Source organism: Plectropomus leopardus, chromosome 15 (assembly GCF_026936395.1).
Source record: "Plectropomus leopardus strain MGB_pleo_1.0 chromosome 15, ASM2693639v1, whole genome shotgun sequence".
Taxonomy (NCBI): Eukaryota; Metazoa; Chordata; class Actinopteri; order Perciformes; family Serranidae; genus Plectropomus; species Plectropomus leopardus.
The window spans coordinates 11,022,662-11,046,380 of NC_142190.1; the positions used below are offsets into that span (position 1 = coordinate 11,022,662).

At 35.3% G+C, this 23,719-nt stretch overlaps 2 protein-coding genes across 3 annotated transcripts in view; one reads left to right on the forward strand and one right to left on the reverse strand.

Moving 5' to 3' along the window:
• Positions 1 to 1,076: 1,076 nt before the first annotated feature.
• Positions 1,077 to 20,182, reverse strand: pou2f3 (POU class 2 homeobox 3). The gene is made up of 13 exons (XM_042499726.2): positions 20,046 to 20,182; positions 19,720 to 19,776; positions 14,001 to 14,029; positions 11,567 to 11,668; positions 10,447 to 10,552; positions 9,066 to 9,154; positions 7,645 to 7,821; positions 6,568 to 6,709; positions 5,376 to 5,509; positions 4,467 to 4,631; positions 3,810 to 3,852; positions 3,599 to 3,713; positions 1,077 to 2,434 (listed from the first exon to the last, which is right to left on the reverse strand). Exons 2-13 carry the CDS (start codon positions 19,766 to 19,768, stop codon positions 2,395 to 2,397), a joined length of 1,191 nt encoding a protein of 396 aa, XP_042355660.1. The 5' UTR covers positions 19,769 to 19,776; positions 20,046 to 20,182; the 3' UTR covers positions 1,077 to 2,394.
• Positions 20,183 to 21,732: 1,550 nt separating this feature from the next.
• The window catches only part of trim37 (tripartite motif containing 37), a 30,018-nt gene continuing 28,031 nt past the window's right edge, over positions 21,733 to 23,719 (forward strand). For both annotated transcript variants that reach the window (XM_042499160.2, XM_042499159.2), the window contains exon 1: positions 21,733 to 21,967. The gene's annotated coding sequence lies outside the window, so the exon portion shown is untranslated. The remainder of the gene's footprint in view (positions 21,968 to 23,719) is intronic.

A 23,719-nucleotide genomic window follows, 5' to 3' on the forward strand; every position in this document is an offset into this window, starting at 1 on the left:
TTATGGATGAAATTATGAATATCCAGCAAAACGTTGTTCAAAGAGTGGAAGGTCTAATCCCAGGGTTGGTGGTTTGATGTTGTAGACGTCCATATGTAAAACACTGAACCCTGAATTTCTCTTGAAGGGTAAAAACTTGCCTGGTAGCTTGTTGTCAGTTGCATGTGACTGTTTGAAAATCAGAAGCAAAACCAAAACAATGTCTCTTCAGATGACTGATAAACAGCACTACAGGTATGAGGGAAAATATGTATATTTCATTTTGTAGAGAACCGCTTCTTAATTGTCCGACTGTACCAACACTTATTTAGCTTGCCAAAGTGAAGGCTGCTATGTAAATACACAGTGACTGTCGACAACTGCAGGATATTAGCAAGCACTTAAATATAATTGCATTTGCTTACAACCACATTATATTGTTTTATCAAATGTTTATGTGTAACTTACAAATGCTAAAGAGGGAGGATTAAAATAACGTGACCATGCTCCATCTCGTGCAACAGGTTGCAAATAGTGGAAGAGAAAAAAAATTGCATATTCACAGTTTACAAAAGAGCTTCAGACTGTCTGCGAAGAATACGTCCAAATTTTAACTTCACTGACCTTTGACCTCTAAATACGGTCTTCAGGGGGTGCCTTCAGGTAGCCCTCAGCACAGGAAGCAATATTCTTGTGTACTCCGTGCGCCATTTAAAAAGGAAAAGAAAGAAAGACCTGACACGCGTGGCCATCCTCAGTTTAATGACAGGAGTTAAAAGTTAGACAGCGTCCCTGGAGTTAAGAGGTAAAGACAGATGATTTCACAGAGGATCGCAGCACGGCAGCTTCAGTTACATCCGTAAAAACTTCACTTTACAAAGTATCTGCTGTTACATTACATAACATCATTATAGTGGTTGGTTTACTCAGTTTTAAACCACTGCAAAGCATTTTTTAAACATAATATACAATGGACACTCAGAACAGAAGTTATTTCTTTTAAAAAGGGGGCCACTAAACATACTTTTATATATATATATATATATATATGTATATATATATATATATATATATATATATATATATATATATATATGTATATATATATATGTATATATATATGTATATATATATATGTATATATATATATATATAAACTAAAGGTTTTTGGGGCTGAGGGCCACAGTGAGGGTGGGAAGTCTAAAAAGTATCAAAACTCAAACTAACATTGTTGGTTTTAGTCTTTTCCATTGGATTTGTTGACAAAAAAAAGACCTAATATGAGCTAATATGAATATAATATACCTAAAATACTCTGTCAAGACTGCGATTGAGCCTTGCCAACTTCCAAAAAGTGTAAAAAAAAGAGTAAGGACAAAAAAATAAAATACAGAAATGTTTCTCATTTGAAAAAAAATAACCAATAACAGTGCTAACTTTGTTAAATTTATTCTGAATTCTTTAAAAAAGGTGTGTTTAATTCTGTTTTATTATATCTTGGGTCTTTATTTGTAAGTTTCAACATCTTAAAGAAGAGGACAAGTTGCAAAGAGCTGAATACCTTCAGGGTTCAAACGTGTTGTGGAGGAAAAAACAAAGTCAGAGAGTGAACTCAGTGACCAAACAGTGTGTTACAAATATCCACCACAGTTTACAAACAGAGTTAATTTAGACTCGTTGTGCTTTCATAGTTTTCTAGTGCAATTTGGGATTATTAGCAACACCTGAGGTCACTTCTAGTGACTGCAGAGTGAGAGCAATAATCTACATAAACTGTTTTAGTTGTTATCATAGCTGATAGAAGAAATAATCAAACTGCAATATTACAACCCAAGTTCTAGTTACACAGACCTATCCTTAAATATAAAGCTGCTGCTTTCAATGATATGAGGCCTTTTTGTGTGAACAATTGAATGAAATCCTTTTGTTTTGACTGCACATTTATTTAGACAGGCTAGCAGTGCACGATGTCGAATTGAATCAATGTCACTAACACAACAATAACTATAATATGAACATAAAAACATACAATAACAGCAACAACTATGAGCAGAAAGATGACAGAATAAAAAGGAACAGCTCGGCACAAAATCTTAAAGAATCTGAACCTGAATCCTTCAAACTGATTAACTGAAACATATTGAACTTTTCCCGCCAGTGTTTGCGATATTTGTGTTTTTCTTCATGTTCCCCCCTGAAAAAAAGGAATCACATGAACACAAATCAAACAGCTCGAGGCTGTCCTGACAGCGCTGTGTTTGCAGTCCTCTGCTGTTTTGTCTCACGGGTCCGTCTAAAGTTTAGCCTGTAGTTGTAACCCTGTTCCTAACAGGGGTCATTGTGTTACTCGGTCACGTCTTCAATGTACGTCCTTCTCAAAACAAAACAAACTTCATATGATACAGTTCGAGTTTCTCAGTGATGATACACAGTAGGATTCCATCGGTACCAGGACCTGTAAGACCAGATCACAGCATTATTTATCTAAACAAATGAAGTGACAGAAAAACCAGACGGGGAATGGTGATAGCTTTAGTTACTCTTCGGTTTGCACTTTTTCATACCCTTCCTGTCTAAATGTGGTGATACTGAATGTAAATTTTTCTTTTAAACTGAAGGATGAAGTGTTTCTTCAGGCGTCCTGATGATCTTTAAAATGCATTGAATTCATTCATGTAAAAATAAGGCCTTAATTGGTAGTAAAAAGTCTTAAATCCATCTTTTAAAGTCTTAAAAATGCAGGATTTTATGAATTGTTTTTTATCTGACATTGCATTGTAAAATGTCAACATAATTGGTAACATCTTTTTTTTATCATTCTTATCGAATGCCTCATGCATTAACATCCGCAAGTAACCACATTTCCTAAAATGATCATCTATTCCTTTCACCCTTTGAAACTTGGAAATTTTATTTGGCTGCATCCGCATACTATTTAACCCTCAGAAGCCTGAGCAAATTGGTGTAATTTATTTGAAAAATCATAGAATAAAAAGGCAATCAATGACCCACAAATGTCCCACAAATTTCAAGAAGTGAGTGACGTGATTTAAATAGTTCAAAAATAGGGGGGGTTAAAAAAATATTAAAAAATTTAAAATTATGTTAAAGAAAAAAATAGACATTTTTTAAAAAACATTTTGGCACTTTTTTGGATCATTTTCTTTTGTTTCTAACTTTTTTCTTTTTTTTTGTTACTTATTTTCTGTTTTTTTTTTTTTTTTACTAATTTCTTACTAACTTTCTGGCCATGTCTTGTTGCTCATTGCCTTCTCCCCCCTCTTTGAAAGAAATCAAACCAATTTTCCCAGGTTTCAAATAGTTAAAAAAATGCATGACGAACACTGAATGATTAAACGAGATGATGGATTTTTTTTATCTGTTATAGATGCTTCTGTTTAAAAACTGTTTGGTCTTTTAGGAATAGTTTGACATTTGAGGAAATTTGCATGTTTGCTTCCTGGTGGAGAGTTATTTAAGACAAATGCACAGTAAATATGAGGCTACTCAGCTAGCCTAAATCTGTCCGATGCTAAAAAAAAACTCTGTAACAGCAACTCTAAAGTGAAGTGAGAGAAAAGGCGAGATAAAGCGGCCTGTTTCGGTGAGTGTTTCTTACCCTGGCGTGCTGTAGGAGGCTGGGTTGACCTGAGACGTTAAAGGCACAGAGGTTGTGGACAGACTGTTGGGAGAAGCGTCACGGCTTGCACTGTTTGGAGAGGAATTTGATGAAACTGAAAGGGAAAGGTCGAAATATTATTAAAAATGCAAAAATACTTAAATGAAGAACAGCACTTTATCAGCGGTTGAATGCAGGAAACAGTACTTGCCTCCTCCTGAGGCCAGAGGACTGTAGGATCTGGATGAAGGGGCCTGAGACAGAGTGAAAATGAGATAAAGTTCACACTAAGAATGTAAAATATATTTGCTTTACAACCAACAATTTCTATATTTAAGCAATGGTAGAGGAAGTACTCGGTTCTTAAGTAAAAGTAACACCACAGTGTAAAAATACTCCGTCACAAGTAAAAGTCCTGCATTAGAAATTTTACTTGAGTAAACTCCATCAAAATAAACTTAAAGTACAAAAAGTGAACTCATTACGTAAAATGATTTATAAAGTACTGCTGTCTTTGCTTACAAATTTGATATTTCCGCCTACAACCTGCTGCAAACGCCAAAAGATCAGACCAAAAAACAGGTATACATCAAGGTCGTGCCCCTTTTTTGGGATAGAAAACTGAAGATCTAATTAATTGTCATGCAACATAACAAAGATTGCGAAATGTTGAATGAAAACATTTTAAACAATACTCAAAACAATTTGTATATTGAAAACTTTCCTAAAATGATCTGTTAATTTCAAAACATTTCCAGGCCTGGAAAACAGGTTTTCTAATTTCATAACTTTTCATGAATGTGGGAACCCTGATAAAATAGGTATAATCTTTTAGGTGAAAAGGATCGATGCCGCAGACAGAACTAACCATTCTGGAGTTGTAACTGTGGTTTTTCACGGATAAACTGGCCACCGGACAGTAGATCCTCTTCTCCTTCTGACGACGATTACAGAACCAAACTCGAACCACCTCCTTCTCCATCGACAGCTGCTCCGAGATCAGGGTTATCTCCTCAGAGTTGGGCTTGGGGTTCTGAAAAACAAAAAAATTATTTCCTCCTTTAACCCTCTGAAACCTGGAGCAACATCATTTTTTTTTGCAAGCAACACACACAAGTATTTCAACCTTTGAGCCCTGAACAAATAAGTTTGATTTCATTCAACAACATCAGAAAAAAGGCAATAAGCAACTTGGGAAGAAATTTTAAAAAATAAATTGCAAGAAATAAGTAGATTAAGAAAATTATTTTCAAAATGGTAGGGGTAAATTCCTAAAAAAAAAAGAAAGAATATAAGCTAGGAAAAAATAAATTTATAGCTAACTGTCATAATTGGATAGTTAATATTATGCTACAGGTTTATCATGATTTTAAAGCATTTATCCAGTTAATTTCATTTAAAAAAAAATCTTCTTCCCTTTTTTTCTTTTTTCTTTTTAAACTAAATTTCAGGTAATTTTCCTGTAATTTTTTTTTTTTTACTATTTTTAATTTATTTTCATTTCTTGCTGATTTTTGTGAATTTTGCCTGGGAATCGCTGATATATGATATTGTCAGTCAGCCACTGATCAGGCCATCCTACAACTAAAACTTTGTCAGCTTAACATTTTAAAATAAAACAATGTAGTGTCAGCTGTGTCAAGCAAATGTCTAGTAACAGAATTTACAATACTGACCAACTTGTCTCCTGTTCACAATAAATTATACAACTTAAAAAGCAGAACAGGCTCACTCTAAAAAATGTTTATATTAAATGCTGATTCAGCCTTGAACTCACATCGTGGAAGCGTTTCTCCAGAGTCATCTTGATGTTTGTTTCAATGCTTGTCCTCTTTTTCCGTTTGCGTCCGTAGCCCTCCATCAGGGGCGGCAGAGAGGTGGGGTTGCTCATGGAGTCAGAGGGTGAGTTCTCTGATGTAAAATAATCAACATATAACATCAGTTTTGAGCTGCAATAAAATCAGGGAGGTTGATAAAAAAACATTTTTAGAGCATGTTTTGTGCTGCAGAATTAGTATTAATGACCATTTTTGTTTTGTTTTTAACTCAGAAATCTATGCAAAGTTGTTTTTCTGTTTGCAGATACATAGGCTACCGGTTTCAAGGTGGTATGAAAGTTGACGGTTCTCATACTGTTTGTATTTGCTCATGCGCAGTATATTTAAAAAGGCAACTGAATGGAAAAAGGCAAAATGGTTTTAATATTCATTTTTTTAAAAATGTTTGCTCAACCAAAAAAAAAAAAAACAACAAAAAAAAACAACAACCCTTGTTTTCATTTCCTCATGATGATAATAGTTAAGGGTCAACAGATTATCAGCCTGGCTGATTATCAGGACCAATATTGTGCATTTTGCCCATTATCTCTATGGGTCTTTTGTTTTTAGATCGCAGATAAATCTAATTAATTAAAAACTGCAAAGAAAGCATCAGCATGGGAAGAACTTTTACTTTTTTTATTTATTCATTTTTCATTTAAATTTTCACTTGACTTTATTTTTAAAAAATGCTGGTAACTTGCTGTATATGAAGTCTAAATTTTGATTAAACATTTTCCAAAGACATTTAGGAGTTTGTTATATTCAAAATTCAAAATTTTGACAGAAAGATTTTCTTTCTTTCTTTCTTTTTTGTAAATGCATATCAGTTCCAAATATCGGATATTGGCATCATTGACTAATAATCTGTATTGGCCCTGAAAAACCAGTATCAGTCTACTCCAAATAATAGTATTTGTGCTATAACGTGTACTGTGAAACCGTGATCTTTTCTGATACAGTTATCTTACTGTAAAAATCTCATTCTGCTGCAACCTTACCTGTACTGTAAGGAATTACGAAATTATTCATGAAGAGAATTTTATATAATTTTAACTTTGCTTTGCTTGTTTTTATGCTTTTTTTCAGAATCAAGGCAGAATAATCGGTGGCACTAAATAAAAAGTGACAGTGGTGATTACTGTGCTGTACCTGCGTCACTGAGCCATTTCTCCAGCAGAGGTTTGAGCTTGCACATGTTTTTGAAGCTCAGGTTAAGAGCCTCGAAGCGAGAGATTGTGGTCTGGCTGAAATCATTACCGTACAGTTTTCCCATCGCGAGCCCCACATCTCCCTGTGAAAACACACACACACACACACACACACACACACACACACACATACAGACTTTTAACACCCTCTCATGCAAAATTAAAAGTATAGTAAAGTTCCATCTGACATTTGTGTCAAAATTGAATTATTAATATATTATTTTTCTGTGAAATGCAAAACTTTGAAGTTCAGTATCTCGAAACTTCTCAGAACGCAGATAAAACCTTATATTTCCAAGGAGGCGACACGTAAGCACAAAATATATTTGATCAGTTTGACAAAAAAGTGCCCATCCCTTTCTTTCCCGGCGGATGGAGTTTGTCTGAGGTGAACCTTGACTCAAGGTTATTTGTCAAACTGCTGTTTCCAAGATCAAGAATGACGATCACACCCATATTTGATCAGGCATTTGAGTCATTTTAGTTTTATACGATCGAGTTAAGAACCCCGAATTGATCTGTGTAATGAGAAAATCCAGAGACACACTGACATTGCTTCAAGTTTAATGAGGGACCAAATACAAGCTTGCCAGCAGCCAACATGTAAAACCAAAATTTCATAAACCGCATGTTTAAGAAGGAAAACTTAAGGTGAATCTATCATTTCACGGAAAAACTGCGCACTATGTGGAGCACAGTAGGTCAAAGCTGATGCAGGAGACAGCATGGGTTATGAGTTCCCCATTCACCTTCTGGGGTGTTTAAAACTGATTGTCTGACCGCTTGTGTTTTTAATTTAATAAATATGAGGGCCAATACGAATGAGACCTGAGTTATAATAAAGCTTAAGTACCAGGTGTCTAGCCCAAACCACAAATGCGACCTAAGAAATACAAATTATAAAAAAACGCTCTCTAGAAACTCTTCTCCGTGACACTAAATATTCACAACTCAACAAGCAACAGTAGTTTTTAGGGTCTCTAAAGAAAATATAGCGGGGGTGCTTTCTGTTTATTACCTGGGTGAAGCCCAGTTTGATGCGTCTTTGTTTGAATGCTTTTGCGAACTGCTCCAGTTCTTCCAGATCACTGGGTTCCTCCTGTGGTGGGACTGACATGTGTTTGGGCATCTGCAGGTGGGACATGTCCATGTGGTTCTCCATAGACGGCCCTGCCAGACCCGAGCGACTCATGGCCTGGATCAGAGAAACGTCACAGAAAGATCTTCAGTTTCCAGGTAAAATTAAAAACAAAACAAACAAAACAAACAAACAAAAAAGGTTTTAACTGTCCTGTAGCACAACAGTAACTGTGATTTAACTGCAAGTATTCAGAGCTTTTAGTGTTTGCTGACAGTGGTGTCAGCTTAAGCATGAATCGACTGGTGGCTCATGTGTTTCTGTCCAACATTCACCAAGATAACTGTACTTGCGGCAAAAAAGTTAAGTATTAAAGTTTGCTATTTGTGCATTTAACTGTGCAGATACTCTTTATACCAAAAGTACAAATTTGTACCCTAATTGTTCTTTTAAACCTAATTTAACAGTTTTTTGGGGGGCAGAATCAAGCTGTTAATACAACACTTATCATACACATATCATCATCTTTTAAGTTGTTATCAGTGTTGTGAAGGTTACTTTTGAAATGTAATAGGTAACAGATTACTAGTTACCATTTAGAAATGTAATAAGGAATGTAATAAGGTACTACATTTGAGTACTTTTTGATTACTTTTCTTAGAAATGTTTTAAACTAAGTGATAAAGCTGAAAATAAGAGCATTACTGCACAGTTTAAAGATGCAAAGTAACACAGTGAATGTCATATTCGACATATAAACCTTTCACAGAAAATAATTTATTTAGATGTATCTCCTGAGTAATCATTTTGATTTGTAATTGTCATTTTTTAAACATTGGTTGAAAAATGAAATTAATTTCTTTCCTTAAATCCTGCTACACCTTTTGGAGTAATACCAATAAATAATAATATTTTGGACTAATAAACCTACCTTGATTTGAAATTGTAATTTAATTACTTTTTTCTCAGTTACTGTAACAGATAATATTTGTTTTGTAATCTAATGACATGTAACTAGTTATACCCCAACACTGATGGTTATGCTAAACTTGTTAGCAAACGGTTTCTTTTTTCCAAATCCAGCAGAGCATCATTTATTTGGAGTATTTATGTTTTTGTTCACCTGATTACATGTAAGTCCAATATTGACTTTCTTTTAGCTCTCATTTTGGTCTCCACCAATTCTTGAGTCAAATATCGTTCTCTTTATAGCAGCTAAATTTGTTGATGAGAGCAGTAAGAGTGAAACAAAACAATAAAAGTTACAGGATATAAAACCAAAACAAAAAGTCACATACAGTATATAGGTGATAGGACTTTCTTGCTGCATTTTACACTAAGCTAAACTGTGTTTGACTCACCTGGGGAGTCAGAGCCAGTCCAGGCTGATGCTGAAGGAGACTGGTTTGACTCTGACAGGGAAGAGACAGCAGGTTCTGCTGCAGAAGAGCTGCAAAGGAAAACAGCGTGTTTTCATTAATTATCAGTTTCTGACTAAAAACCTCAAGACAATCTGCTGCTGCTGTTGGTGGAGAAATGGATGCAACATGCACTTGCTAATGCACTTTTCTACTGTCACTCTGATTGGCTAGAACTTGTTGCCATCGTTCATTTGATTGGTTGGGGTGAGGGTAAGTTAGCCAATCAGAGGCCAAGTAAAGCACAGTAGGGCGGGCCCTATTGTCAGCGCAAATTGTTGTTTTCTACCCTTCTTTTTATGCACAGATTCAATGTTAGCTAGCTTTAGAAGTATTGTTCAGTGTATTTCTTCATTTTGGACCGAGTCAGACGTACTGAGAGAATGTATAACTGTTGCCTGTCAATAGTAAGTCCCCGTAAAACCGATTTTATGCTCCTGTTATTAGCTCAAAAGTAACTTTATAAACATTTCAACCAGCAAAGCTTATGCTAGCTGTTTCCCTCTACTTTCACTCTTGATGCTAAGCTAGGCTAACAATGTCCCGACTCATAATCACTTTTTAAACTCAACTCCTGGAAAGACAGAAAATTGTGCTTTTAAGATGTTTCACTTTGCCTTTAAGACATCTATGCTAAAATATAGCCTTTTTGTACAAATAAACAAGATATAAGATGTTAATTAGTGGGATTTAGAGGAGCTGGTATGTGGATTTTGTTAACTTTGAACAGAGTCTTTATGCTAAGCTAAGCTAATGAGCTGCTGCCACTCAATATGATGTCAAAGAGACAATGAACTCTAATGATGGACAGCTGTTAAATTTTGGTTGTAATGAAAAGCAGATTGACAACATTTTTCATGTTGTGTACGTACGTTAACATTATGACGTTTTAATGCCTTGTGGTATTCACAACCTTGTAAGTGTAAATGTTTGGAGATGTCCAAGTTCACGACTTTGTGTACGTGACTTTCATGTCGTCTATTATCAGTATTCTACGTTAAACTGACGTTTACATTTGACGGCCTGATGCTGAATTTTGGTCACCTGATGTCACAACCTCAATTCATTTATATATGAACGCCTAACAACGTTGGTGGCCAGCTGGGTATATTTGCTTTATACAGACATGAGAGTGGATATTCTCATCGAACTGGTATATTTCTTTTTATTTATATGCAGTATATTCCCCAAAATGTCAGTCCTTTGAAGAAAACCTCTCCATTAATTGCTCTGCTTATTCTTTTTTGTTAAAACCAAAAGGGCAGCTTAAATCCCTGAAAATAATCCCCCCTGTGTTAACTTTCTGTGTTGTTTCAGGTTTTACCTTGGTGGCTGGTGGGACTCTGGGAGAGCAGGAAGGGGGAGGGAGAGGACAGGTGAGACGGTGGCATCAGAACCAGCTGCTGCATGGGGTGGAGAGAGGTGAGCTCCTGCACAGCAGACAAAAAAAACCAACTGAATGAGTCTCGACTCATTCTTGGTTTCAGGTGATTATACACTAATGACAAAATAGTTATGAATATATACTATTTCTGTCAATAGATGGCACTAAATCCGACACACTGGACTTTTAATTGCGTAAAAAGTTAAAAGTGATGATCACAATTTCTTAGATATTACTGTGGCCATATGTCTTGTTGTACCTATTTTTTAGTTTCTTTTTAGTATGTTACTCCAGTTATTTAGCACAGCACAGGTTTTTTTTAAAGGAAAAAAGGTCACATTGGGTGCGATTGAGTCTGAGATACCTTCACTTTTAGTCCCTAAAATGCATATCTTACTAATCATACTAATTACCAGCAGTAGAATGTGAGTATGTTTACTCAAATACTACTTAAGTAGCCTACAAGGTGTACTTTACCTGAGTCGTTCCTTTCAATGCCACTTTCTATTACTGCTCCAATACATTTCAGAGGTAAATGTTCTTTTTACTTCACAAAATTTATCTGACAACTTCTGTTGCTTTACAAATTAAGGTTTTTGCACACAATACATATAAAAATGTACAAGGAGAGCTGAAACTGAATCAGCCAATTAATCGACAAACCAAACAACCAATCGATTAATGGAGAAAATAATCAGCAGATTGATCAAAGAACCAATCAATGAAAAAAAAATAATAAATTAAAAAATAAAAATAATAAATAGTTCAAAATGATCTCAATAACAACCAACTACAACAGTTGTGTTAATGCTTATATAATCTCTATCAGTATAACAGTCACAAAATACTTAACTACATACTCTTAATTATGCTTTAATACTTTTAACTACATCACGTTTTCAAAGTAGTACTTTTTTTACAGTGTGGTGTGTGTAGTTTTACTTTAGTAACGTGTGTGAAGTCGGAGGTTTAGTACTTGTGGCCACTGTGTGTTGTGAATGTGTATGTTTGTGTTTATGTGTTGAAAAGCTCAACAAAAAAATGGAGTTGTTGCGTTTACCCCAGACAGCTGACCTCCAGGCACTTGAGAGCTCTGCGTCAGGTGACATGTCTTCAGCGTGGCGGCTGAATGAGGCGAGTCACTGATCTCCTCCGTCTTTATCTAAGACATCAAAAGCACAGCCAAAACAGTATTACCTCAGGTTTCTCATAATTAGATTAAGTAATTAAAAAAGGAGGGGAAACGTTGTCTGTGTCAGGGGCAAATGAGTGCATTTTTACATGTGTGTGTCTGTGTGTAGAGATGGAGCACACAAACACTGGTGAATTCTCGCTCCAGGACCAGTTTGGTCACTAAACATAATACAAAGACTGATAGACTCTCTCCCTCCCCTTGGGCAAGCCAGTATGCAAATATCCCTCCCCATCCTCACATCACCCACCCGCACCTAACCCCTGAAAGCCATGTCACTTCCTGAAAACACGAACACTGAAAGAAAGGTCCTCCGCTGCCAAAAACAGTGTTTGGAGAAGTATCCAAATAGCTGCAAACTATTTGAGATGTTTGAGAAGAGGTGGCAATCATTATTGACATCTGTGGAGGGAGCCGGTGGTTTATCCCGAGGATGTTAGCCGTCTAAAAGTCAGTTGAGCCTCAGGTAAAGGTTCAGTACCATTCTCGTGGCTCAAGGCTGTTTATATTCTATAACTGCGCTTGGTTACTAAGGATACAGAGAGTCTTGATGTTATTCTTTATTTTTCTTATCATCAAGTCCCATGACAACACAGAAATCAACATCTGATCCTTCTAAGTATTATCTGTGTATCCCCATTCTGATTAATCTTTTCCTCTGTCATAAACTTTCTCCCAAAAACTATTGAAAATGTAGATATTTTCAGTCAGTCTCTCATACATCATCCTGCTGCTAAATATTCACGACAGAACTAATGTGTATTTATCCGCCGCTAAAAATAGTCCCAAACAAAAGCACTCTAAGAACTACAGTGCTCAGCTGTTATCCTGTATCTTTTCTAGACTGTTTTTCCACTTACGTCTATGGATTTTGTAATACACCTGTATTGACAATAGCCGTGATATTTTAAAAAATGAATTATTGGTACCATGTTAATTAATATTGAACCCATAATGATATTGTGTAAATACTGCACTTGTATTTTTAGTGTAATCACTTTACTGGAAAAGAGACAATTGATGATAGGTTGCTATTATTATTATTATCATTATTGTTATTATTATTATTATTTTTAAGGTGACTTTTGATGCATCATGAGCCAAAAAAGTTAGAAAATGCTGAAATAATACCAGACAAATGCATCATATACTCCTGCCTGACTAATATTTCTAACAATAGAAACTACAGTGACCAACGTTTTACGGCAGTTATTGAGTCTTTTGTTGGTTTTGGTCAGAGTTGATGTCAATAACAAAAACATAAATAACAGCGGACAAATACTATAACCTACAAACAGTAAGACCTTAGTTATCATGACAGGATCAGGGCCTAGTTGTTCAGAAGCAATCTGATCACATATCAGCTCTTGGATTGTGTCAAATCTTGAAAATAAGTTGTTAAAAAGAAAAAGAAAGGATTCAATGTAATCCAATCTTGGTTTTGATCTGGATTATATTATCTTTACTATGTGCTGTTCAAAACTTCTGATGCCTTTGTTTGGGATGCCTTTGTTTTAAAATATCAGGATTATCCTGATCCCAGCAGAAGGGCAGATTCTGGTACAAAATGCAATAAATCTTTTAAATGGGTGCATTTATTTACTTTTGCACTTGATTAGCTACTGTAAAATATTACCCAAATAGCTGTCTATATCAAACCAAAAATACTTCATTACTTTATGTTAAATACAATTACACAGTTACAAGTAGTTCCTAATAATTGCATCCTCCATGCTGTTTTCTGGCTCCTAAAGAAAACCGTTAAAGTGACTCCACGCCGGCTTTTCTACCAGTTATTCTTGACACAGCTAGTATCCTACATTGTGAAATGTAATCTAATTTAGAGTACCGCTTATCTGGATTACTATAGTCCTGGATAGCAAAATATGGAATTTCCTAATCCACATCATTCTGATTGATATTTATTTTTTTTGCAACTGGTTGCTGGGGGTTTGGACAAGTCTGCTTTCTCGTGATGCTCCCGCTCAACGTTCACTGGCAGTTTCACTTATTTCAGAAAGACCAAATGGCTTTTAAACTACTAACATCAGTGCACTTTAAAGTTAAGCATTTTTGTGAAAGATAAAGAAGTTAATGTAATCCATGTTTTCCTTTAAAATACATGACTGAAGTGTACACATGACCACAGTTTCTCCCTCTGTGCTGGATACAAACATTAGCGTCTAATCATGCTGGCAAACAGGAAAAGGTTACGGCGTGTTAATCAAAACAATCCAGTCGTCATTCATTCACGAATTTGAGCGCAGGAAGTGCAGTGAATTATTAAAACTCGGTTACTTACTTGTCGATTGAAGTCGATCCCGTTTTGCTCTAAAAGTCAGAGGAGAGGAAGAGAGATTCAGGTTTTTAAAATGTCACTCTGTGGCTCATAATTATATTCAGCTTCTCCAGAGTGACACAGGTCAAATTAAATCATATAAATGAGTCTGTGAGCGTTCAGTGTGTACGTGAGACATTATTTCAGTGATGTATGGTGATACTTTGTTTACTGTTTGCAATTATTTTACCACTAAATTGCCCTCTTTTTACAGCTGCAATGACATAATTTCCTAACTGGCTCAGTAGACTGTTACTGAATATAATTTCTAATAAAACCAAACTAAACAAAATCCAATGAACCATAAAACTAGAGTTCTCTTCTTTAAAAAAAAAAATAAAATAAAAAATTGATTTACTAAAACTGACCACTCCAAAGGTGGTAAAATATTACAGTCAAAACAACTTATTTCTACCATGAACCTGAATTAATATAAAGATAGAAAACATGCATACAGTTTAATCTTAAAACCCAAACTACATCTGTGCAAACAAATTACAACATAAATACAGAGTGAAACGCTAAAAACAGATTAATGACGCATTAAAATTATATTAATTAAATGTAAAAGTAAGAGAATTATAAGTATAGTTTTCTGGACATTTCCCCCCCTTTTTTGGATTATATCTATTAATCCCACCAGTTGATTTTTAGATAATTTTCTTATCAGGTTTTACTATTTTTTGCAGTTTGTGGGACATTTCTTGCCATGTTGCTTATTAAATTTTTTCCTGTGTTTTTGAAAGAAATCAAACGAGTTTTCTCAGATTTCAGAGAGATTAAAATGCTAGTGAAAGGCATCTGAATACAGCACAAGAAAACTGATGTTAATTCAGGTGTTAAAGGGTTAAAGTTAAATAATAAAATAATGTGGTACTTAGATCAGTGTACTGCAGAATATCTGATCAAGCATTATAGGCAGTATGGGAGACGTTTGTCTGATATTTGAACTTTTTTTAGGAGTTTGCTGTATATTTTCACTGCACCGGCTGCTGACTGCATCTGTGTGTACACAAAACACACTTCTGACACGTCTTTTCAAGAAGTGCAGTTTTCCTCCTGCAGTGTGAAGCTGTCAGTGTTGAGTGAGCGGACAGGCAGAGGGCTGATAGAGGAGGGGAGTTCAAAGGTGTGCTGGATAAGCTTGCATCATTTGAATGTCAAATGGGGCTATTTGGGATCGTACGTGTGTGTGTGTGTGTGTGTGTGAGAGAGGGAGAGAGAAACAGAGAGAGAGAGGCAGTGAGCTGCAGGAGACACTCGATGCAAATACACCTATAACAACCCCCACCGCCCCACGATGTCACTGCCCCCCAGCACAACCAGCTTCACAGCCAAACTTCCAGTATGGAAATGACCAAGACATGCAAATCAGCTCCGAGCGCAGGAAGCCTGTGTTAGAGCTCTGCCTGCACACACGCTGGAAACGGTGGTTGCACACAAAAAAGCCTCCATTTTAACCAGTTGCTTTGTCTTTTACTCTGTCTGTCCGTCCTAGAAGTGTGTAATTAAGTGATTAAAAACTCCACTGGCAACAAGTGGAGAGGCACCATTTCTTCAGCCTGAGAATATGTCTGGCTTCAGTTAGTCTTGAGGGACAATTCTGACAAATATGACAGTCCTGCGATATATAATAAGTCACAGAAGTCCTGTACTTCAGCCAAAAGGTGGCAAGATATTTAATTTATCCCAGTGGGGAAATTCTCATGTAGCATGTAGAAGTACACAAACAAAACCACTCTGAACAAGAATGGTGCAAATAAACAAATATCAAAAACAGAAGTGCTAATATATGGCTTAAATTAATTAATTAAAAAAAAAAAACATGCATGCATGCAATGTGCAAGTTGTCGTACATTGTGCAAACTAGATGTAATTATGATTCTGAAAAGTTGTGGCCTATTGCACTTGTAATTACTTACATTATTATAGTGTGAACACTGGCATCAAAAACTGTAATGTTGGAACGCCACAAGTATTTTGGCATTTTGCAGATTATCTGTGTTGGAGTTTTATAATAATGATTGCAGATAAAATGTATTAATTAAAAAGTGCAAAGAAAGTGTCAAGATGGGAGGAACTTTTACTCTGTAAAACATCAGGGAGCTGTTGTTATTTATTCATTTTATATTTAAATTGTCACTTGACTTTATAAAAAAAAGTTGCTTAGACCTTGCTGTATATGATGTCGAAAGTTTCTGTTTTGATTAAACATTTGCTAAAGGCCTCTAAACAAAGTTTTGTGTTGGACTTTGCTATATTTCAAATTATAAATATTGACAAAAAGATTTTAGTTTTTTGTTGTAAATGCATATTGGTTCCAAATACTGGTTATGTGTCTCATTAACTACTATTAATCGGTATCTGTAACAGCCCTGAAAAACCCAAATTTAAAGAATTTCTGATGTTGTTCTGCATTACAAAAAGACTAAAATCTGCATTTCTTCTCTCAGTATTTTCTGATTCCAAGTCCACTGGTTTCTAGTAAATCTTAAAAATAGTCACAATTTTCAGTTTTATTCAAATCAGCTGGTCACTGTGTTTTTATTAAACAGACAGGAGGAAAAAGAGTGTTTGTCAGAGACTAATTTTGTTGCTGTTTGGGGCAGCAGGACGGTGTCTGTGAGACTGAGTCAAAACAAACTACAATGTGTGTGTTTATGATAATGAAGTAACGTGTCAACCAGTTCAACACTGTGGCTCATTAATGTGTTTTTAAATGTTTTTGGACAATAATGACCAGGAAACAGATATGTCAGGATTCAATCACTGTTGGTTTTGATCGTATCATGGGATTTTTGGAAAACGAGAAAAATGTAAAATAACACCAAACTTATATGTTTAACTTATGTTTAACTTACTTTAAACATCACAAAAATACCCAGATTTTTTTTTGTTTTTACTCATGTTTTTGCTGTTTTTATCTTTACATTGTATGCTATTTTATCTTATTCACTATAGCACTTTGTAACTGTAATTGGACAAACAAACAAAAAACCATAAACATACAAATGCTCCGATCCAGATTCTAACTTGCATCGGGATTATTCTTTTGTATTAGCTTTTTCTCTTTTCACATGTTAATATTTTTTATTTCTAGGACATTGTAGACGACAGTATCTTAATATTTGTTTTATATATTTATTTTACCATTTCTTTCAGATTCTCAAGCTACCAAAAACAACTCCAAAAGCAATGCAAAAATGCAAATTCAAAAATGTAAATAATCTGGTTTTTATGAAGATGTGAAGCAGCACAATAATGACAAGTTGTTATGTAGGTTGTCAGACTGTCTGACTAAAATCGCACAGGAATTATTTGCATTTTGAGAGCAATGTAACACTATCTGAGGTTTTTTTTTCCCAAAAATTACAAAATGTATCTAAAAAAATCCCCTGAACTTGTGTTCTATGCAGTATTTACTCCATAGTATTCACAAAGCAGCACAATGCAGATTTTTTATGATTATGTTCAGGCATTCACAGCACTCAATTTGAGGAAAGATAACGTGAAAAGTCTCTCCCAAACTGTAATCATACAAGACTCTGGATTCAAACTAAAATCAATACTGTCAAAACCCTTTGCTGCATGTTTATTCTACATAAACTTATATTAAACTGTATTTTTTTTCTGACAAATCTGTTCAATTAAATGTGGGGATGCTCGATATTGGATATTTTCCTGATATTTGATATGCCGATATATAACAACTAATGTGGCTGATAACCGATACATCATATATATCCACTTTTTTCCTAATTAATTATAAAGATCATCAAGTCTCTTCAGTAGTGAAAATAACTAGAGACGATTTTATTGGCCGATATTGGCCTCTCACTGATATAGTATATGGTTTTTGTTTATATGTTGCCCAATTTGTACCAAAATAAAAAGGGGTTGTTGTTTTTTTTGGCTAATTTTATTGGTAAACTGTAAAATATCCTGCCTGCTAGATAGAAAGATAGATAGATAGATAGATAGATAGATAGATAGATAGATCAATATCTGAATTATTTTGCTCCCCAATATCGATATCGGCCCTAATAATCTGGTATCAGTCAGGCTCTAAAATTACCTTGATATTATACATACTCTTGATGGCGCACCAGCAGATGGAGACGTGAAATTCAATGCTTTTCAATGTGCGTAACATTGATCCATTGTGCAAACTAAGTTTGTCAATAATAATAATAATTTAAAAAATCGGTTTGTGATAGCTGAAATCATTTTAAAGCCAATATTGGAGATTGAGAGCTGCATGCAAATGTCTTTACGACAGAAAGTGCAGCTCTCACTGAAAAAGAGTCGCAATGATCATGCATATTGACAAAAACATATGATGTGCAGCACTTCCATGAAACAGAGACGTTCACTTCTCTCACGCAGCCATTGTCTAAATAAAAGTTCCACTTTTTCTGTTGCTGCTGGTTCCCGGTTTTGTTTTGTGGCTGGTTGGCGTTCTCGGCCCCCGGGCAGCAAGCATTTCTCAGCAAACAGCCTCAGGTGCATCCTGGTATAGCAACCAACTGCCATAATATCACACACACACACACACACACACACACACACACACACACACACACACACACTCACATAGGCTCACGCTAACAAAAAGCTCCCTATGAAACAGGAGCAGGGCAAAATGCTGCTTTTATTTGTATGAGGAACAATTTATTACACAAAATGTGCTCTTTGTATTAAAGTTAAGAGGAGCTGCTCTAAAAAGTTGTGCTTAACCCTTTAGATCCTGGATCAACATCAGTTTTTGTTGTGCTGCATTCAGACGCCTATTACAAGCATTTTACCCTCTGGAACCTGAGAAAACTGATTTGGTTTGTTTTGAAAATGTGGGAAAAAGCCAATGAGCAACTTAACAAGAAATGTACAAAACATTGTAAAAGCTGACAAATAAATGATTTGAAAATTAGTCATTAGATATTATCCAAAACAAAGGACAAAATAAACAGAAAACCATATTTATAATTTTTATAATTATGTATTTAAAATTATGTAACAGAAAAAAAAGTTTTATTTTTGCACTTTTTCCCCCAAGTTTTTTCTTGTCTCTTTGGGTTTTTTTCCCTTTCCCTTTCTTTTTATGAATATTTTCAGGTAATTTTCTTGTGATGTTTTACTAATTTCTTGCTAATTTTGAGGGCTAATTCTGGTTTCTCATTGCCTTCTTTGCATGTTTTGGGGAGAAAACAAACCAGTTAGCTTGGCTTTTAAAGAGTTAAATAACACAGTAGGAAATAAAAAAAACTGATGTAAATAACAGCAACACAGACCACCGAACAGTGAAAAAACAGAACCAAAAAGTCAAATTTTTACCGTAAAAGGCAGGATTTAAAATACTCCTAAGATGTTTGCATCCAATACGTATCCTTTCAGATAATCCCTGACTTTTCTAGACATCTTTTAAACATTGAAAACTTCATAAAAATCAAACACTCAACTGATAAAACATGACAAATCAAATAAATAAATAAAATAAAAAGAATAATGAAATAAAAACTAAAATACTTCACATACAGTCAACAAACAAACTCTTTGTGTAGAAGTGCAGCATCACGAATAAATAACACACTCTCCTGAGCCTCATCTTGTCTCTGTCTGTGTGTGTGTGTTGGTGTGGTTCAGCTGTATTTACGTGCGCCACGAGGAAAGGTGAAATTTATCTTACCTGCCTGTTCGGCTGGAGCCTCTGACTGCTCCACCGTGTCTGCGCTCATCTTAATATCTGTAATGATAAATATGGCTGATTTTCCTACAGGATTGTAGCTTTATCAGGACAATGAAGCACTCGGGCCACCCAGGAAAATGATCTTTAGTTTATTCTAATGCGCCCTCCCCTCCATACCAACAGCTGTAATATTCATAAGCAAGGCAGATATTCTCACAACGCACCCGTCATCTCCATGTGGAGTAACCACGAAGCACAAAAAAACCCTTGAAACTCATAAAATAATAAATATATTATAAAAGTAATTAATAGGAGGAGTGACTCACCTCAGACAGACAAACAGGTTGTGCTGCTTCAGCGGCTGTCTGCCCTCCCTGATTACTTAAAATAAAGCAAGTATTAGGATGAAAAGTTTTGGAAATCCACAGCTGCTCATCAGCATTTTCCTAAGTGGAGAAACGTTCACCTCTGCAGTACACCCTGCACTGCCTGATGGGCTGATTTGCATATGTCTCAGTGCGTCCTATCCAGCTTCAGACTGTTTGCATAAAACAACAATGGGGTTACTGCAAATTACAGTGTGTGTGTGTGTGTGTGTGTCTGTGTGTGTGTGTGTGTGTGTGTGTGTGTGTGTGTGTGTGTGTGTCCATAAAAAAGGCTGAATGACGGCTTCAGATGACAAGATGATGTATAATCGTTGAGACAGCTGAGTATGTATCATTAACTAACATGCTAACATTTTTATAATAATATTTTATAATACAAAACTAAGTGAGCCTAATTTTGATTTCTCTCAAATTTGTAACTTAAATAGTCAACATTTTTTTCATTCATCTTGAAATGTTGACCTTTAGTTTTAACTTAAAGGTCCCATATTTTGAGAAGAAACTTCCTTAAAGTTGTGATGTCACATCTGTGCTATATAGACTGTTTTAAACTTGACAACAAGAATATTATAAATAAATCCACACAGTTAGCTGAGATGGCTCAGTGTGTGCTAGTGATGGGGAAGCATTTTAAGTCAAAATAATTAAAAAAGCTTAAATTTCACATATTATACTATATTGATAAAGTGTTTACTTCTTCATATTTTGGATTACATGAGCCTGAAATTTGAATTCTATAATAAATCTATCTTTAAAAAGTAAAGATTTTTTACTAAATATCTTGAACTTTTGACCTACTGGCTCATAGCTGTATCCAAAAGGTCTCATATTGTCAAAAATCACACGATCAATTGCTTGCCTTGCATTTTATTGTGGTCCTGTTTTGGTTTTGCCATGTGACTACTTTATGCACTTCATATACTTCGCACTTTTACCTGTCTTACATTCAAAAACTTTTATTTATTTATTTTTATTGAAATTCAACCTGTTTTATATAACATTATTTCTTTTGTTAGCGTCTTCTCTGCTTGTACATGTGGTTATTCTTTTAATCCTAATTTGTGTCCGCTTAAATGGGGTTAATTCTCTTCTCCACATTTTATTTACTCATTGGAAAATTCTATTTATGAATTTACACCCTCATGCTTTGTACACATCAGTATTTTATTATTTGTGTTTTAATGTTGTTTTTATTCTGAATTTTGGTTATGTCACAAGGGGGCAGGGGGAGGGCCTGCATGGGTGTCTGATATTTATTTTATTCTGTAAACCTTTTTATCTGGGAGCTTGAAAAGTGCTACATGAATTAATATTGTGATTATTATTATTATTAGTAGTAGTAGTAGTATTAGGGGCATTTTTCGATAAGTTGTTCATCAAATTCTTCCCACGATTTTAAAAGAAATGAAGCCAGATTGCTCAGGTTTCAAAGGGTTAAAGCAGTCTCTAAGGGTTAAAATAAAAGTATAAATAGTGAAGCAGGGGAACTGTTTTTGATGCACCTCTTCTGTGATTCTGTGGTTTGTCCATTAGGTGGCGGTAACTCCCCTTTAAGCAGTCTGAAAAACGAGGAACATTAAAAGCAAGCGAAGAAGAAAAGGAGCCATTTGATTGGTTATTGCTAGGGGACAGACAGCTTCAGAGCAAGCGCGACCGCTACATCTTCAATTTAGGGCAAAAAACAAACCGTTTTTTCGTTTTTCAGCGTAACTTCTGCCTTTACGCCACTGCGACTGGACACATTTTGGTCTCTTATGGTCGATAAATCAGCCGCGACAACGCCTGCGGTGTGTTAGGATAGATAAATGTAGTTTTTTCGTTTGTTTATCAGGTGTGACAGACGAAGCCGAGTCTCTGAGAAGGTAAGTGAGCCACCCTGCTAATGTCAGCAAGCTAGCTAGCATCACAGTTATATACAGGTAGTCTGTTTTCTGCTTATTTAGGTTGCTAATTTATGTTTAAAGGCATAAAGATAGCTCTTGTTATTACTGCTCCCGGACAGGTTGGTTAGCTGTCAGTGTGTCTGCTGATTCTGGGCCTCTTATGTGGGATGGCAGGTTGGCACAAGCTAGCGGTGATGAAAATGCTTAGTTGCACTATTATTTGCTTAAATCACGAAACTCTACAGGCTTATATTTGGGACTGGCGTCTATATGGGACGGGGCTTTTAGTTGCTTTCACACTAAACTTGTTTAACAAAGATGGAAATATAATGAAATTATTTGTTTAACCTTTTGAGACCTGGGCAAATCGGCTAGATTTTTTTTCTCTTAAACATGGGAAGAGGGAAAGAAGCAATGTTAGCATGGGATCTGTGAAAAGTACAAACAAATTACCTGAAAATTGGCCCAAAAATAAATAAACAAAACAATCTACACAAATAAAACAAAAAAGGAGAAATCGAAACAAAAAAAACAAATGACCTGAAAAATGCTTAAAAATTATAGTACGTATGTAAAATAATATCAAATATATAATTATGATAATTAAGAATACAGTTAATTGGACATTTTTCCTGCCTTTTTAAAAACAGTCTTCTACATCTACAAACCTCTTTTTTGTCTTTCTTGTTTCCAATGCCGTATTCTTTGGTGCTCACGGTTTCAGTAAAATTAACTGAACGGCTGAATTGTAGAGATTGTTACCAAGCTAAACATGTGTGTGTCAGGTCCATATTGAAGAAAGTTTAAACACATATACCAGAGTTGGAAATTAGCACCAGTCACTGGCCAAATGCTGGTAAAATGTGCAAGTGGCTGTTAGATTTGTGTCACTCAAAAGCCCAAAAAACCCCAATGATAATCTGTTCAGTGGCTGGTAGATTTTTGACTCCACCAGCCATAGTGGCAGGTGGAGAAAAAGTGCATTTCCAATCCTGATATACATATTATATGCGTGATCTAAGCAGCTAACTAACATTTACTGTGTTACTATCAGGTAGCCAACAACCCACTTTTATACATCCAAAGAACATTTATAAAAGTGAACTGCATGGTTACCAGACCGGGCCTCTAATTGAGATAGGCCTTTATTTGTCAAAATGTGTTGCCGCACCTGGCTAGTAAAAGGGACTGGGTGTTCAATTGGGACTAAGCTTTTATTTAAAGTTTTATGTAATCGGTATTTTCCCTAAAGGACCATGCAAATGCGCGTTCTGCACACTACATTTTACAAGTTTGGACTCACCTGTTATGTTTATGTTTTTCTTCTATCATTCAACAATGGCTATTTTGACAGAGTTAAAAAACAAACAAACAGTATAATCTAAACATAAAATGTATTATATAACTTATATTTGAAATAGTGTTTGCCCCCAGAGAGGAAAGAATTAAATGATTCAAATGTCTTTTTAATTAGTGTCCCTACAGAGTTGCATGACAGGGGGGAATACTGTTATATCTTGGTTTAAAATTTGTTGTTGAGTCCATAAAAGCTTAAGTGACTTTCAGTCATTCCTGAGCCACAGTAGTAAGAATAGGCTCTAAATATTCTGTAAAGCCATTTTCCTTTAGGCCTCTGAAGTCTTACAGTGGATAGATTTAAGAGGTTTAGACAGTGATTTGTCATTCCACACTATGCTTAGCGGATATGATCCAGTTCTGTCAGTGCTAACT

Excerpts from the sequence above, each read along its gene's own strand:
- pou2f3 (XM_042499726.2), bottom strand. The coding sequence starts at position 19,768 with ATGAGCGCAGACACGGTGGAGCAGTCAGAGGCTCCAGCCGAACAGGCA. Across the intron at positions 14,030-19,719 it reads GGCTCCAGCCGAACAGGCAG|AGCAAAACGGGATCGACTTC; the intron begins GTAAGATAAATT and ends TCTGACTTTTAG. Across the intron at positions 9,155-10,446 it reads GAGTCCCACCAGCCACCAAG|CTCTTCTGCAGCAGAACCTG; the intron begins GTAAAACCTGAA and ends TTTCCTTTGCAG.